General features: G+C 40.1%; 3 protein-coding genes across 3 annotated transcripts; 2 read left to right on the top strand and 1 right to left on the bottom strand.

The window, feature by feature from the left end:
• Positions 1-4,172: 4,172 nt before the first annotated feature.
• On the bottom strand, positions 4,173-7,058 carry LOC125715831 (RPE-retinal G protein-coupled receptor-like). Its single transcript, XM_048987801.1, has 7 exons — positions 6,962-7,058; positions 6,684-6,840; positions 6,320-6,441; positions 5,920-6,073; positions 4,923-5,040; positions 4,486-4,599; positions 4,173-4,313 (listed from the first exon to the last, which is right to left on the bottom strand). Exons 1-7 carry the CDS (start codon positions 7,038-7,040, stop codon positions 4,173-4,175), a joined length of 885 nt encoding a protein of 294 aa, XP_048843758.1. The 5' UTR covers positions 7,041-7,058.
• Positions 7,059-8,857: 1,799 nt separating this feature from the next.
• On the top strand, positions 8,858-12,841 carry lrit1a (leucine-rich repeat, immunoglobulin-like and transmembrane domains 1a). Its single transcript, XM_048988313.1, has 4 exons — positions 8,858-8,979; positions 9,343-9,803; positions 10,141-10,446; positions 11,787-12,841. The coding sequence occupies exons 1-4, from the start codon at positions 8,858-8,860 to the stop codon at positions 12,839-12,841; spliced, it is 1,944 nt and encodes a 647-aa protein (XP_048844270.1).
• Positions 12,842-15,055: 2,214 nt separating this feature from the next.
• Positions 15,056-17,369, top strand: lrit2 (leucine-rich repeat, immunoglobulin-like and transmembrane domains 2). Its single transcript, XM_048987955.1, has 3 exons — positions 15,056-15,162; positions 15,546-16,327; positions 16,570-17,369. The coding sequence occupies exons 2-3, from the start codon at positions 15,559-15,561 to the stop codon at positions 17,367-17,369; spliced, it is 1,569 nt and encodes a 522-aa protein (XP_048843912.1). The 5' UTR covers positions 15,056-15,162; positions 15,546-15,558.
• The last annotated feature ends 144 nt before the right edge of the window (positions 17,370-17,513 follow it).

The following is a 17,513-nucleotide window of genomic DNA, read 5'->3' as shown; positions in this document are numbered from 1 at the left end:
TAGCCTGAACTGGAGCGAGAAATTCCGACGTGGCTCTTGTCTCCCTCTGGTGGCCAGAGTGAGACATGACGCTGAACTTTTTTGACATTTCATTTCACATGTCACACTATGAGCTACTTCAAGTTTTACAAACTACTTTAAAACTGAAAGGCTCCTATTATTGGCTAAATGGTTCAATTCTTCTTGAGCTTTGACTGGTTTGTTTCCTTGACTGAAAGACTCATCCAGTGTTTGACATTAACATTAGTGACACATGTATGGTTATAGGAGACTGACCAATCAGCACACAGCAAGAACCCCCCCCCCCCTGACATGGATGGTCACTCATAAGGCACTGAGCCACAAACCAGCCCCAAGTTCAAGTTTTAATTGGGTACTGAAAACCTATGGTTAGATATTGCAGCTTCTGGGACCCATTAAGGTGACTGTTGTTCTTTTTATAACTGAGCTCATAATAAATTGAACAAGGCTTCTACCATAATGGCACAAATGAAGAACATTGCAGAAAATCTACACCCATTTGGGTGGAGCTACTTTCCCTCGGATTTGCTGTGTCACAGCTTTGCTGTGTGTCGATGCCACTGTCATTCTACGGTCCCTGTCCACCTTCCCACCAAATAAAAAGCAATTCATTCATCACATGTCGATTTCTAACACCGGGGTGTCAGAGACTGGGCCAATTACCATCATCGGCAAAAGTTACCACTTCTGTAAACAAGTTACTAGCCGCCAGTGAGTTTGAAACAATTGATTTGTCCCCCTACGGTTTTCCATTTATTGTCAGGCTGAATAAAGCAGGCAGTATGTGACTGTGCATAGACGACAGATCTTTGAAAACCTAACAGCAAAGGGGGAGTGGGCAACTACTCCTTCTGATAAATGGTGATTCTGAGTAAAATACACTTTTACAAAGTGTCGTATTTACTTTTCCTGTCCATGGCAAGTGAAAACATTCATAACAGGATATAGCTGTTCCTGCATCTGTTTTGGTTATAATTAATTTTGGAGTTGTTGTATGCCAAGTGTCCTTTTAACGATGAGTCGGTTTTCATGGTAGAACGAGAAAACGATGACCTTAGTACTGCAGAGACTGTCAGTTGAAATGGATCTGAATGCAGTCTTACGTGGGCATTCAGCTGCAGAATGTAACAATTTCCCGGAAGCTCCAGTAATTAAAAAATGCAGTTATATACAGTACATATATTTATAAGTCATTTTGGAAACAAATTGAATATTTGAACCATGTGATCACTGATAATGGCATATTTTGTGCAACTATCCAGGTCCTAACTAATCTGGACAATTTGCCAGGCAGGAAATCATCATTATCAGGTAGTGTTAAAAGGTTCTCCTGGTGTAATCTTAATATAATTCAGATATAATCAATAACCACATACAGATTATAAAGTATTGAAACAAACATGCACATTTATTAGGCACAGATGTTAAAATTATACACAAAGCAATTCGGCATTTCTAATTGCTGTTGCTCTTTTGACTTACATTTTGATTAATCCTTGCAAAAGGTGAACTTAATTAAATTAATGGATGTGTGATTTCGACTAAATCTGGTGGAATTAATAGCTGCATGTTTCTCGCTTCGTTGTCATTCACGCTCTAAGATTTAATTCTTAATGAATGAAACAGCATTGCCTGCATTTTAATAGCAAGTATGAAACATAGCTTATGATTGTATTTCTTTTATCTTTAAGTGAAACAATTTTCTCCGTGTAACAGTTTGATGTGCCGAGATCACATTTGCCTGGTGATTTTACGAACCTACAATAATGACATAATACAGAAAATTTTAAATCACGTTCTTTCATTTCAGTTCAACTGAATGTTAAGTAAAGATGGTTTTATGGGCTCAGTCACTTAAATGGTGCAGATATACAGGAAATACACATGATCAATCTGCCTAAATTACCTGTAAACAAATAAGAGGGAGTAAAACATCCTTGCTTGCGGTTCAATTTCATTAATGGAAGCAACAGAATTCAGAGCATAAGATGAACCCCCCCCCCAACCCCAGGCATCACTAGTTCTCCGTTTGTTTGTCAGTGTCTAAAAGATGTACAAAGTTACCATTTCGTTTTATGACTCCAGATGTAGCTCAAGACTAACAAGTCATTATCCGTTAACTGACTTGCATCCCTGAATCCCACATGCCTAAATGTTGCACATCAACTGTAATCATGACGTAATCCTTAATTTCACACATCCTGAATAACTGATACTGTAAATCTCGTGTAGCTAAAGTAAACCGTAAGGATGGCATTGTCATTATGCTGTGCTTGGATATAAAATTCTCTGGCATTTTAAAAGCACGTAAACCTCAAGAGCTTTTTGCGTAACAAACACCGAAGTGGGCCGAGTCATGGGCGGAACCAGTTAAATAGTTTGAGTACATTTTACTTTCAAGTCTTAAGGCTAAAAAAAATGGAGTGATTTATTGAATTAAAACAGAAAGCTTTTTAAAGAGTAATGATGCAAACATTATTAATCCGGATTATACTTCAGATCTAACCCTTTCAAATGTATTTCTTTGAAAGACAAACTATATTAGAAAGGTTTACATTAATCCAAAGAAATCTGTATATAGATGATATAAACTGAATATTGAGTCCTAGTTCATATGTATGAAAAATGAACTAATAATGAATTAAAATAAATACAATACTGTGCAGAAGTCTTGGGCAGCTAAAGAAAATGATGTTTAAATTATCTTCATGTTGGTGAAAAAACGATGCTATTACATATATTATGCTTTGATATTCTATAACCTAATGATTTTATAAATTTATAACATTTGAAAAAACAATACAACTGCACAGTACGGGTTCGAGAGTTTGAAATAAAAAAAACAACTTTTTTTTTTATCTCAATGCACTAAAGCTAAATGTTATCCAATAAAATCTAATGAAAAACCAGCACATACTTTGTTCTGTTAAAAACATTTGGTTTTCATCACTGTGCTCCTTGTTCCAAATAAACATAATCCTCTTAAGGGAGTGAAGGCAGCCAGTGATATATTTGGTTATTAGTCATGGACCTTAAACTCATGTATCTAACTTAACAAGGACAACGACAAAACTATAATCAAAATCGAGCATAAAAAAAAATTAATGCACTACGGTTAGAAACAGCCTTATACTTCACTTGTTAATTGTTCTATTAGCCTCACATCAGTCAGTGGGCTAGGCCACTACTCCTATATTGAGAAGGTGGCTGGTGTGAGCCCATAGTCAGCAGAACGGTTTTGCCATTATGCCCTTCAGCAAGGCCCTCAATCCCCTTGGCTCTAGCAACAGGCCGACCCTGCTTGTACGTCTCTTTAGATTAACACGAATGAGACAAAATAAAAACAATATATGACCCATCTGTCGTGTAGCTACTTATCCTGGGGTGGAGCCCATTTCAGGCGGCACACCGAGTACGTCTGTCATACTGTACTTGCTCAGGGAATGTCAGTCCATTGCAGGAAAAGTACAGAATAATACAGGCTTAAGAACGTATAACTCATACTTACGAACTGACTGCCATAAAACCTATTAATAATTCAGGTTAAATATAATGGTCATAATAATGAACATGCACTACTTTGTGACACTTGTGTAAACATTTCGCGGCTTTAGCAGTTTGTCTCCTCGAGATACAGTAGAGTATGTAGGTACTTTTATTACTTCTATATGATTATTACAACTTACTATTACTGTATTATATTATTAGTATATAATATTATTATAATTATTATGTAGTGTGTTATAATTTTTTCAACTTTCAATTTACCTACAAATTCGCCTTTAAGACAAACTTACGGAATGGATCTCGTTCGTAACCTGGGGGCTGTCTGTGCTCTGTGGGCCATTTAGAGACACAGGTTAGCCTGACTGCATGTCTTTGGGCTGTGGGAGGATACTGGAGCCCCCTGAGGGAACCCCACGCAGCACATAGAGGACAGACATGGAGGACAGACAAACTCCACAGATACACAGCGGAAACATCAGTCGAACCCCCAACACTGAAGGCACGAAGAAGAGTCGCCACTCTGCTCATTTTAGCATATCAGCCCGTTACTGCAGTCAGAATGAAGATTCCAAGTGAGGGGAATTTCAGTAAAAGCCAAGGGGATATTTAATATACCCCCTTAACAGAAAATAACATAAACAACTTTACTTCTTCTTCTCAGTTTCAGATACTGAAATCATTTCCCCTGTAAGCAACTGCCAGATTCCCGCCCTGTAGCTTTCACTTCCAAAGGCATACAAGAAGAAATGGAACACTGGAGAGGTCTTCCCCAGAAGTGCAAGGACCTATTTCAAAAAGAGGAAAGATGTAACTTACTGTATTCATGGAAAAACCCATTCAGGCTGATAACACCTACAGAATACAATGAATTCCATTAGCCTTTATGTCGTTTTGACTTCTACTCTAAGAACTAACCGAGCTAAGCTGCACATTTCCATAGAAGCCCCATCCCCTTACCATCCTCAGCTTCGGCGACAGAAGGTTCACGTTCTTAACCACAGCAAACATACACAGCAGCACGTAGGGGCCCCAGCACAGCATCAGTGCCATCAGAGGCAAGTTGGTGTTGAACTGAAAGACACATTTAGTTATTTTGCATCGACGCTCAGAAATACATCATCTTGAATACAATTTATGTAGTGCTGAAAAACTGCACCTTCGATTCGGAATATTCTATCTATATAAAGTAATTATTGTATTCCATTTTAAACAAATTAAGAGCTTCATTTAAGAATGACACAGAACTGATGCACTAATTGCAGATCTAAGAAGCTTTGATCCATCATTTAATTTGTCTTTGAATTTGAGATTTGAAGACCATATACAGCAGCTATTCATGGCTGTTTAACGTTTCACCAGCCATGCACACATATGACAGATCACACATTATTTACCTTGTACTTTCTGGTTCTCTTGAACTGGTTGTATATGGACTGATAAGAGGAATGCATAGTGATAGCTGGGATGACGAAGAACAAGGTGGCCAATGACAGCATGTAGGTTATGTAGTTCCTGCAAAATAACAGCACCCACAAACACGCTTTATTTTCACCTGCACGAGTACAGGTACATCGGAATGCTTCTCCTCGCCCACCCCCTCTCGTTCTCCATAGCTTGGGGGGTCAGAGTCCAGGGTCAGCCAACACGCGGTGCCCCTGGAGCTTGGAATTAGGGGCCTATAGCCCACGGACATGTGACTGTTCTACCACAGCCAGGGCTTGAACTGGTGATTACAGGCACAGAGACTGAGCCACTCACTGCCCCCATAAACAAAATAGCACAGCAATGCTTAGGGAATATGCACAGATATTCAACAAACAGGAACAAATTGACATCAGACAGGAAATTAAAGTAGAATGACCATCATTGACAGCGCCATTGAGATTTAGAAATTAGAAACCGGTAAGAGCGCTGTTACCTGAAGGAAGATGATGCTATCTGATGTCACTCAATCCTTTATGATATGTGCACTGCGGTCAGATTTAGTTATGGACATGTTTCTAAACATGTGCAACTTAAATGTAATTTTTTAATATTAGTATATGATTAATATGACTATTATTCTGATTGCAATAAAAGAAATCCTATAAAACGAGAAAGACCAGCCAAGTCTCATAACGAAACTAATAGTCAAGAGGTACTGAGCTTGCGCTTATTAAAGTTTTCATAGAGACGGGTGGACAGACAGGCGGATGGATGGACAGGTGGACAGACAGGAGGGTGGACGAACAGGTGGACAGACAGGAGGGTGGACGCGCGGGTGGACAGGTGGACAGGTGGACAGGTGGACAGGTGGACAGGTGGACAGACAGACAGACAGACAGACAGACAGACAGACAGGCAGACAGATGCATGGGCGGATGGACAGATGGACAAAGAGAATAAGCATACCAGCCTCCTTTGCTATAGTCCAGTGTACAGCAGGTCTTTAGGGGTTCAAAGTCATATTCACCCCATCCTTTGAGAGGGAGAACAGACCAGAAGACAGCAAGCAGCCAAATAATCACTACCACAGTCACTGCTGTGGCCCAGGGCAACTTCTGTCCTGAGAACAGCAAGTACACAATGTGGTTCAATTTCTTATGGTGGGTACTATGATTTATCGTACATGTAATTTGACATCGTGGTTACAAATATAAAGGTTATGCCTGGCCGCATAAATTGAATAAATAAAAATGGATACACAGAAACATTTAAATCAGTTTTAGTTTTGAGTATAACGTTATCAGTTTGTTTCTGGAATATATCCTTTTCATCTCCATTAGCTTTTCCCGTGCACTGGTCTACTTACTGGTGCAGTACTCATGGTATCTGTCCCAGGCAACCACACCCAGGAAGCTGATGCTTGCAAGCACAGCCACCATGCCATGGAAAGCATGGGCTTGGCATCCCTCTGGACCGTAGGGCCAGTACCTGAGGAGCCAGAGGTGAAGGACAGGTCAGCATTAGCATTCAAATTCGGTTTATAACTCTCCTTTATCTATATAACCACTCTTGTTATGACATATGTGCAACTGACCTAAGTACTTTGTCATGGCAGTTGTTACTCCTTATATACTGACTCATATTAATCATACACTAATACTGAAACATTTACATTTAAGTTACATTTTTTTAAAAATATGCTGAAAAGCACCCAAACAAATAAAACATACCTAAGAAAGCTTGCATAAGCAGCAAACAGTCCATTAGCACTGAGACTAATATCAGCGACGGCCAAGTTAAAAAGAACAAAATTGTTTGGGGTTCGCAAACCCTTTATTGAAAGAAATGAGAGAATTGAGAGAAAATTGAGGAGAAATCCTGAGAGACCTTCAAAACAAAAGGGAAAATTGTGATTACAAACAGCATGCAAGCAGTACATACACCAAAATGCTTTGTGTAAAAGATAACATAATGCAACATTATTTTTACATGCTTTTTAATTCCTTACCTTCCACAACAAGAGCACAGCCAAATGTATACATATCAAAGTCAGTAAAACCTTCTGGTAAAATGTACGCCGTATCCATTTTGCTTGTTACTTTGATTCTGCTACTCCTGTGCCAAATGCCACCAAATATTGAACCATAACCCTTTTAACCCAAAAGGAGATTTCACGTAAAATCCATTTACGTCACACTGAAAAGCCCTTTCAGTTTTTCTTGGTAATTCCAACAAGAATGCTGTAATAAGCGGAACTGCATTCCTAGCTTACTTTTTGGTTAGATGTCACTGAAATAACAAATGGCAACAGGTCACACTTTGCATAATCAAAGAATGTTTATTGTGTCAAATGTCTCAGCATTTTGGCTTAATGCTGCCGGACAACGGCGTGTGCTGATGATTCACAGATGTCCATTTGGGAAAAGGGCATCTGAGATGAAAAATTAGAATCAAGAGTTTAATTGGGAGATTTTAACAACGATGGTTGTACTGGGCAATAAACGTTTCGCTTGAGATTATAAGCTTGGGAAAAATAAAGAAAGTGGGTCAGATCGTTAAATGGAGCCATTCATACTTCTATGACATACAGTGCATCTGTATCTACACTGGGCCCTGAAGCTTGCCATTATGAGCAAATGGAGTTCCTTAAGAGTTCCTTAAGAGTTCCTTAAACTAGAAAAATATGTTTCTGGTTTAATTATAGCTGCTAATTATAGCTGCTAAAATAGTCTTATTGTAGCGGCCAATAACATAATAGCTGGCAATAACATCATAATTTTATTGCCTTAATTTCTAATTACGTTATCGACTTATTACATCAAGAATGGAAAAATTATTATTAGCAGTTATTTTATCATCATTTATTACATTATTGGCTGCGATACTTTAGCTACTTTAATATGAAGTACTGAAGTTTTTATTTATGATTTTAACGTATGTCCAGGGAACATGATATCGAGAACCCCAACAACTAGGGTGCAAGGACTTGTGTGGAAAATGTGACCCCTTCTGAAATATAATGAGACTCTTTATTACACTTCAGTAAACAACTTAACCTTAATGTTTGACATTTTCTATATTAAAGATGCAAATTATCCGTATTCATGACGACATCTAAATACTGAATGCACTTAAAAACATTTATTGTTTTACTTTAAAATAAATGTTAACTGAAACTCTATTATTTCTTTTCCCTCATGATGTCATAATAATAATTATATTTGGTAATTACATCATATTCACTTTATTTTTCAAAAAAAAAAAGTGAAAAACCTTACCGAATAAAAATATTCGGTAACACTTTTCTTGAAGCTGTCATCTATAATGCACTATAGATTATAAGACTTCATAAACTCCAATGACGCTCTCATTTATAATGGTAGAAATACCTTCATAATGGATTTATAATGGTCAATATAAGAATTAAGGATGCTTTATACTGCATTATTTACTGTAGGTATCTATAGAGCATTATAGATGAGAGCTTCATAAAGCATTCATAATGCATAATAAACATGGCTATAATATATTCTTAAAAATATTTATAGCCATGTTTATGAATGCATTATAATGCATTATGAATGCGTTCATAGATTCTTAAAGGCTTGGCATTCATAGAAAGTGCTACTAAATATTGCTCCAATGAAACATTCAGAAGCTGTTCCTTTGCATATAATCACGGGACTGAATGCAGCCTATTGGATTCTGGGAAGCAATAAGCATGTAGATCAAAATAACCCAAGTCCTTTCACTAATCCCGTCTATCCCTTTTATCTGGGGATTCGGAGCGGTTAGATCAGTATGGACAGGGGGTGACAGGATGACGTGGCGTTTCTGATGTCCAGATAAGCTAGGCTGCAGTCCTTTGTTATTCTGTAGAACAGAAAGGCAGCCAAGAAGAAAGATGCGTTGGAGGATTAGTGCTTTTCTTGGCTTGGCCTTAGTTTGCCTTCCGCTCGTATGGAGCTTATGTCCTTCTCAGTGTAGCTGCTTCTTCCATAAACTAAGTGATGGGTCAAAGGCCAGGTAAGTCTCCCACATATCAGTCAGTACTCAAGTTAATGCAAGTCTTTCTCTCTGTAAAGACAGAGCTACGACAGTTTTATTCAACCCTGTTGTTGTTTTCCAAGGTTTTCTGTTTTCTGTCAAGGGAGGATTAATTCGCTGATTTTCTATAATGTCTGTTTGGTTACTAATGGACATTGCTTTACGGTACATTGATGGAAAGCAAGGTTTCCTGCAGAAATAAGACATTTTATAAGTTAGTAGTTTGTAATTAAGACAAGTTGCTATACATACGTATTCTACTAATTATTATTTTTTACAATAACTACATTTGCCTGTGTTTGTTTGTTCGTTTATGGTGGTATACTTCTTGTTCGTTTGCAGGAGTGTCATTTGCAATGATCCTGAAATCTCAGTGGTCCCTGCAAATTTCCCACTGGATACTTCCAAACTCCGAATTGAAAAGACGGGAATCAGGAAGATAGCAAGTGAGACTTTCCATTATCTCAACAATCTGGAATTCTTGTGGATGTCTTTTAATGCACTATCCTCATTATATCCGGACAGTTTCCGTGGTCTGTCCGGCCTTGACGAGCTGCGTCTGGACGGAAACGCCCTCACGTCCTTCCCTTGGAAATCGCTCTCTGACATGCCCAATCTTCGACTTCTTGACATGCACAACAACAAAATCGCCTCAGTCCCAGCAGAGGCGGCAACCTACATTAAAAACCTGACATATCTGGATCTGTCCAGCAACAACCTGGTAACTGTGCCCTCGGAGGTTCTGTCAGTGTGGTTAACCGTAAGGCCCTCTCAAGATGCAGAAAATTCCAGAATGATCCTAGGTAAGGGGTTCATATATATTTGATGAAATAACTTCCAGTTTTTATTTATTGTTATTTGTTTATTTGTTTCAATGTTACAGCTATAGCCCTAAAACGCAAGGATCAACAGAATTAAAAAGAATCTTAATAAAACATTAAAATGAATGTCTGTAAGGTGAATTTTATGCCCTGACTAATGAAATACATACATGAAATGAAGCAGGGATGATTACAGTCTTAAAATAAGCTGTATATCAATACCATTACAATAATAATAATTATTGATGTTATCAAATTGCAAGATTTATTTCCTGTTTTACATGTATTTCCTGTATTTTTTCCCTTTCTCATCCTGTAGGTCTTCACGATAATCCCTGGGTTTGTGACTGCCGACTGTACGACCTGGTCCAGTTCCAGAAGACCCCATCTCCACCCGTGGCCTTCATAGACAGCAGGCTGAGGTGTGCCGCGCCCGAGAGCCTCTTGGGGGTGCTGTTCAGCGATGCCGAACTCAGGCGCTGCCAGGGGCCAAGGGTGCACACCGCAGTGGCCCGCGTTAAGAGCGCCGTGGGCAATAATGTCCTGCTGCGCTGTGGCACCGTCGGCGTGCCCATACCAGACCTGTCCTGGAGTAGGACTGATGGCAAGCAAGTGAACGGGACGGGTGAGTAAATTGATCCTTGGTGTTCCAGAACACAACTGCATGTGACAGAATTCAGTGTTACATGTGTGATAGAGGGGCGGCATGGTGGTGCAGTGGCTAGCACTGTTGCCTCACCCCTCTGGGACCCGGGTTCGAGTCTCCGCCTGGGTCACATGTGTGCGGAGTTTGCATGTTCTCCCCATGTCGTCGTGGGGTTTCCTCCGGGTACTCCGGTTTCCCCCCACAGTCCAAATACATGCTGAGGCTAATTGGACTTGCTAAATTGCCCGTAGGAGTGCATGTGAGAGTGAATGGTGTGTGAGTGTGCCCCCCATTGGGCTGGCCCCCCATCCTGGGCTATTCCCAGCCTCCCAGCCCATTGCTTCCGGGATAGACTCCAGACCCAGTAGGATAAGTGGTTTGGAAAATGGATGGATGGATGGATGTGTGATAGAAGGGGAAACTTGGTGGTTTGGTTTGCCTATATCCCACCTCTGTGTTCCCTGTGTGTGTGGAACTTGCATGTTCTCCCCCTGTCAAGTAGCACTAAGCTGAGGTAAACAGCATTTCTCAAGTACCCATAGTGTGGATACATGTATGTACCCTATGATGGACTGGCATTCCATTTACCCAAGCATTATGTCCTATGCTACATAGGATAGACTCTAGGCCCATTGACCAGGATAAGCATTTAGAATATATTAAGGTGTAATTTTGCACTGTACCTCATACAGTACGTATTGAGATAAACACATAGTGGATCATTTTGAAAAGGAACAATCACTGAAATTGCAGCGATTGATGAGTTTTGTTTCCTATGACAAAGTAAAAATGTTTTCGTGAAACTCAAAATCCCCCATGTTATATTGTCTGTGCAGCATGAAGGTATGAAAAAGCATGATCTCAAATGAGCTTTCGCTGTCCTTTGCGATGAGAGAATTTGAGATGACGGTATCAATATTGCACATTGCCCAGACCTATAATATACTACAGCCATTTTTCAAATTTAGTACAAAATACTCACCTCGCATTGTGATGTCATTCGGCGGCAGTACCGGTTTTTACGGGAATGAAAAACCAACACAAAGTGTCATACTGTTGGTACTTATTTGGTTGCAAAAGTGTGATATTTGGTGCAGTGGAAAAGCGTCCTAACAGAACCCTGTGACCCTATACCCAATGAGCAGCTGAAAGATGGATAGATATGCAACTGAAGTCTTACATGATACATATGGGTCAAATAGATTTTTTAATGGCTTTTGACTACTATTTTGTTGCAACGTTGTTGGAAATGAGAAATAGCTTGTCCAAACTGATTTTTACTAGTCATTCATCTTACGCTGCTTTTCCCTTGCCTACAGTTCAACAAGAGGTTTCAAAGGAAGGCATTATCTGGTCCATTTTAAGTGTTCCTGCCGTTTCATACCGTGACTCCGGGAAATACATTTGCAAAGCAACAAACTTTGTCGGAACTGCAGACGCCATTATCTCACTAATCATAGCGGATGCCATAAAGATGGACAATGAAATGAGCAGCGCGAAACAGTTAAGGGGGAAAAGACCAGAAGGGCGGGGAAAGCCTGCTTACCAGGAAAAACTTGTGGCAAGGGTCTCAGGCCCAGCAGCCGCCAGTAAGGGGCCTGGTATGGAATCATACGGCTTCACTGGACCATACCCTAACATCGAGAGCCTCTCAGATGGCACCACAGAGGAACAGATGCTTGGAACAACTAGCGAGGGGAAGTTGCTGGATGTGGAGAAGACCCTGCTGAGCAACCTGACTGCAAATGCCTCATCACAGCAGCAAGACCCAGACAGGCGAGTGGTCAGATCAGTAAAGGTGATCGGGGACACTGACCACACAGTGTCCCTGAACTGGAGGGCCCCCACAGCGAAAAACACCACAGTATTCAGCGTGCTCTATGCTGTTTTCGGAGAGCGGGACATGCGGCGGATTAACGTCAGCCCGGGAAAGAACAGGATCACTATTGAGGGACTGAAGCCAAAGACAAAGTATATTGCATGCGTGTGTGTGAAGGGGCTCATTCCCAAAAAGGAGCAGTGTGTGATCTTCTCAACAGATGAGGCAGCCAGTGCCAGTGGGACCCAAAAGCTCATTAACGTAGTTGTGATCACTGTTGCCTGTGTGATCGCCGTTCCTCTGACTTTGATCGTCTGCTGCGGGGCACTGAAGAGACGCCTCAAGAAACTCCTGGGTAGAAACTCAAAAGACGTCCAGGACTCATACATCACCTTTGAGACACTGTCCCCGGCAACAAATGCAAAGGGCCTCGAGGGAGAGTACCTGACAAGGCTGAACCTCGACGAGTCCAATCGACTCCTCTCAGCCAGGTCAAGCATGGACTCAGAGGCAACTGTCAGAGCTGAGGGACAGCCGAATGAGTACTTCTGCTGATGACCACCAGCAGCATCTCCCATTTTCAAGAATAGCAGTTTTGCAGCTAGGTGCAGTTTCATTGTAGACCTGTAGGGGGCAGTCATGGTGCAGCGATTGAGCCATATTACACCGATCTTGCATATGGAATGATCAAAAAAGTGCTTTCATAATTAGAATTTTGCTGTTGGTTAAAGTACTTATCTTTTTGCTGGCCGTATTGGCATGGACTCAATTTTTGCTGCATATGGCCTATTGGAGACACAGGCTGCTCAAAGGCCTTCAGCTGAAGACATAAAAAGACAAGAAATACGAAAGATTTCATTGTAAATATGACAGATGTTTATGCATAATTGTAAAACAGTACTGCTGTGTACTTACAGATATTACACAACTCGAGCACAAACTTTTGTGTTCATTAATCGTTACACTGTAATAAGCATTCTGCTTTGCCCATTAAGGCATTTTTCAAAGGAACATCAGTTGTCACTGTGGAGTTTGCTGGGAAGACTGTTTCACTGGATACAGAATGAAACATGACAGGTTTGTACATGTAGGATTGGGTTCAGCTTGTAATGATGTACACAGAAGTTAATGTGCCAGGTATTACACCTTCTCATTTAACCTTAACTGCACTGACTTTATAACTCAGCAAAGAACTGTATATATGTATAGATTTCATTTATTATATGTTAAATTGTTTAAATATTCTGAAAGTATTAGTTTACACTCCTTTTATTTAGTGGTTGATCTTGTTTCAGTTTTGACATATAGAGTAATACAAATATTACACATGTGGTATAATGAACTTATTTCTGAGATGTGTGGTTTTTTGAATTTATGAAAAACATTTTGATATATTGGCTCTGTAAAACACATATAATAATAAAAAATCCTTTTCGGTACTTGACCTGGTATTTCACCACATTATTTGCCAAAAATGTAAGTAGTCAGAGTAAGGTAGTTGTCATTCTTAGAGACAGAATACATGATTCTTTACCATAACGGAACCTAAGGTAAAAGTACTTTAACTTTCCAAAAGAGAGAAATCTGAATACAGTAAAAGTACCTTTCTGGAAACTGCAAGTAACAGTAGCTTGTTTGGAATTCTTCTTGTATCCAAAGGAGTGAGAATTACTCAGTGAACTACATGTGGGTCAATGACGTGATGTCTGGTTTTTCTAAAAGTGACAAAATAGTTGTAATAGTTTTCACCACATTTACAGCAAATATTTAAAAGATGCAATATGTTAAGTGTGCACAGCTCATTTTATGACTTTGTATTCTAAAAATACATCACAGTTGAAGTACAGACGGGTTTTGCTGCAGCCAAGAAGAAATCGCATGATTCTGTTTGTGGCATAATAATAATAATAATAATAATAATAATAATAATAATAGATACCTTTTTATTAATACCTATGGGGAAATTTTCTTTTCACCCCCCCCCCCATCTTGCTCTCTGTAGGTGACAGCAAACTTGTCCGTCACCTGTTGTGGCACCTGGGGGGCTGGGGGTTAAGGGTCTTGCTCAAGGACCCACAGCTGTGCCAAGGCTGGGCTTGAACCAATGCTTCGGTTACCACAATGAGGTGGTCTACCTAATAATATGCCAGTTTTCATGTCCTATTTATCCCAGTTGTGAAAGTCATCTCGTCTCTCTCTATATGTACTTCATTGAGAAATACTGGTAATGTGTGATCTGGTCCAGATTTCTTTGGGTGGGTGATGGGCGGATGATTTATGCGTACATGCGGATTTAGGTGGACAAAATACATGCATCGATGGGGGGCCCTGTTAGGCAATTTTGCAAAACTAACGTCCAATGATTTCTAAATCATATTCCAGGCATAAACTAATAATTTTAACATTATAATTAAAGTTGGTCTCATTTGTATGGAACGTGCAAGAGAATTGTGTGCGACGTACCCGTACTGCATATTGCTTAACTTCATTTCGTGGTGTCCTCCTCTTTAAGCACTAGTTCATGTAAATACATATAATCTGCACTGATTACCTCGTGCTTTTTTCACATCTAAAGAGAAAACCAATTTTGTCTCCGATTCTCGAAACTTTAGTTTTATGTGTCCCTACCATAGTAAAATCACCAACTTCTTACGTCTTTGGTATCTTAAGAACTGCGTCAAGGCGGATTACCGATAATAAGCTTTTCTCACACTGCCAGCGGACAGGTCCTGTGCAGATACTACACATGCGTTCTTGTAAAGAAGTATGGACACCTTTTATGTTGCTGTTACTATATGTTTCATTTACTTTCAGGCGAAATCAGTTCATTCATTTTGCTTGTCCGGTTGCTCTTGCAAAAATGACGATTTGGGGAGGTAAGTTTTGCCTTTTAAAACAAAAAAAAAATCTATTTGAGAAGCGTAAGAAATGATGAACACAACTGCCAGTGTCAGTGGGCTATTCTGTGTGTGTCCACTGATATCAGTTTAAGTTTATCATACATCTGGAAATTGTAAAATAGATACTTTCAAATTAAATGTAAATAAATAAACTTCTGTTAATCATTTATAGTTACTTGTATTATAGCAGCTGTCATAAAGCAGTAATTTTAAAGATTAATCTTAAACGGAAAAACATCATAAACTATAATTGACTGTATGTTGTTGCGTTTTATTTATTTTTTTCTCTCCGTAGCTAGCCTATATGAGAAAGAAATGTATGACTATCTTTTTGACAATTTCATCGATTTGTTTTGTAGATCATTGCTTTGTATGGAACCTGTCCTAAGAAGAATTCCTGAAAACATGCCTCAGGATTTAATAAAATTACGGATAGAGAATTCACATCTTACTGAACTACCCCGTGGCTCGTTCTTCAATGTCAGTGCCTTGGAGTTCCTTTGGTTGAATTTTGACAATATTACCGTCATGGACATGAAAAGCTTGGAGGGTCTCAGTAATTTGACAGAACTAAGACTTGAAGGGAATAAGCTGAGTTCAGTCCCATGGACAGCATTTCAGGATACACCAAATTTAAAGGTTCTGGATCTGAAACACAACCAATTAGATGTTCTACCAGAAAACGCTCTCCGATATTTGCCAAGGCTGACCTACTTAGACTTGTCTTTCAATAAGCTTAATGTCATATCTAGGGATGTCTTTCTGAGCTCAGCTCTACACCACAGATCAGAAAAACAAGGAAAATGCGAGGAGATCACTGCCAGTGTAGTTTTAGCACTTAATGACAATCCTTGGCTATGTGATTGCCGCCTGAAAGGTTTTGTAGATTTCATCAGGTCTGTCAACCTGCCTGTTATTTTAACAAACTTGTACTTAACATGCACAGGTCCGGGTTTCAGAGTTGGCAAGTATTTTCATGAAGTTGAACTAAAGAGTTGCATGAAGCCAGTTGCGACAGCACCAGTTACTAATCTCACAAGGCCATTGGGGTTTAATGCTACTCTAACATGCCTAATCAAAGGGAGTCCCGATCCAGTAGTCCAGTGGACATACGGTTTAAAGAAGATACGAGGATTCACTGGTAAGATTTACTTTTTCATAACCTGGATAGTGTACACTATGCCAGTGTTTTCCAATCTAGTCCTTGGGGACCCACAGACAGTCTGGGAAGGGGCAAAAACATGCACTGGCTGTGAGTGAGTATATTGAAAGTATACTTACTGTATACTTTACTAAATTACTTACTGTATCAGTATTGCAGTTTTGGATATTTTGTAAATATAAAGCTGCCTGTTGACTGAATTGTGTCATTTTGATTGACAGAGATACAGACACAGATGGCTGAAGACACAATTAAGTCAGAGTTAGTGATCCCTTCACTGCATCTTGCTGCCAGGGGTGTCTACACATGCACTGCAATAAACATCATTGGCAACTCCTCTACCAGCATTACAGTGAACATCAAGTCCCTGAACACCTCGTCTGCACTGCTGCCTATGAACTCGTTGGCTTCGGCTGAAGAAAACGCATCCATAGACATCCGCGTCGCCAAGCAGACGGTGTACGGCATCACCCTAGAGTGGTACGCCGTGACGGAGAACCCAGAAGAAACCTGGTACACCATATACTTCAGAAGGATTGATGATGCCAAGAAAGAAATGATTTACATTGGGCCGGGGATCAACAGCTACTCAGTCAATGACCTCTTGCCTGCCACTAAGTATGAGATCTGCGTGTCCCTGAAGAACCAAGCGCCCAGGAGCAGTCAGTGTGTCATCTTCATGTCGGGCAGCGACATCAGCGAGCTGGAGCAGAGGGAGAAGCTCATTCACATCATTGTTATCGTCTGTGCCATGGTTCTGGCCATTCCCGCTGGGATGTATGCCTGCAACACCGAATCCTGCTTACGGTGCCTTGATCGTTGCACTGAGGAGTGTAGGAGGAACAGGCATGGGGAGAAGAATCTGAAGCCGGGGGGACGACAGGATACGTTCGACAGCCTCCAGGAAGGAAGCAACGAGGGCTCCTGTAGAGATCTTAATGAGGACAAGGGGATGAGGAGGTTCGATGAGAAATCGCTTAAAGTTAAAGGCGACCAAAGGACCACTGCTGAGCTCTACTAAATTCACAACAATCATCACAGAAGTAGACTTGCCCTCTAAAAAGGGCCATAGCTGAAATACTTCTTAGTCATATAGTATTTCAATGAGAGTGTGAACTATTCACTGTCATTATCCCTTCTAGTAAAGTTACATAGCAAATAAGTT

The sequence above is a fragment of the Brienomyrus brachyistius genome, chromosome 20 (genome assembly GCF_023856365.1).
Source record: "Brienomyrus brachyistius isolate T26 chromosome 20, BBRACH_0.4, whole genome shotgun sequence".
Taxonomy (NCBI): Eukaryota; Metazoa; Chordata; class Actinopteri; order Osteoglossiformes; family Mormyridae; genus Brienomyrus; species Brienomyrus brachyistius.
The sequence above is the reverse complement of the archived record's forward strand: the minus strand, read 5'-3'. Positions and strand labels throughout refer to the sequence as shown.

Excerpts from the sequence above, each read along its gene's own strand:
- LOC125715831 (XM_048987801.1), bottom strand. The coding sequence starts at position 7,040 with ATGGATACGGCGTACATTTTACCAGAAGGTTTTACTGACTTTGATATG. Across the intron at positions 6,841-6,961 it reads CTGTGCTCTTGTTGTGGAAG|GTCTCTCAGGATTTCTCCTC; the intron begins GTAAGGAATTAA and ends TTTGTTTTGAAG. Across the intron at positions 6,442-6,683 it reads GCTTATGCAAGCTTTCTTAG|GTACTGGCCCTACGGTCCAG; the intron begins GTATGTTTTATT and ends CTGGCTCCTCAG.
- lrit1a (XM_048988313.1), top strand. The coding sequence starts at position 8,858 with ATGCGTTGGAGGATTAGTGCTTTTCTTGGCTTGGCCTTAGTTTGCCTT. Across the intron at positions 8,980-9,342 it reads AGTGATGGGTCAAAGGCCAG|GAGTGTCATTTGCAATGATC; the intron begins GTAAGTCTCCCA and ends GTTCGTTTGCAG. Across the intron at positions 9,804-10,140 it reads AAATTCCAGAATGATCCTAG|GTCTTCACGATAATCCCTGG; the intron begins GTAAGGGGTTCA and ends CTCATCCTGTAG.
- lrit2 (XM_048987955.1), top strand. The coding sequence starts at position 15,559 with ATGGAACCTGTCCTAAGAAGAATTCCTGAAAACATGCCTCAGGATTTA. Across the intron at positions 16,328-16,569 it reads GAAGATACGAGGATTCACTG|AGATACAGACACAGATGGCT; the intron begins GTAAGATTTACT and ends TTTGATTGACAG.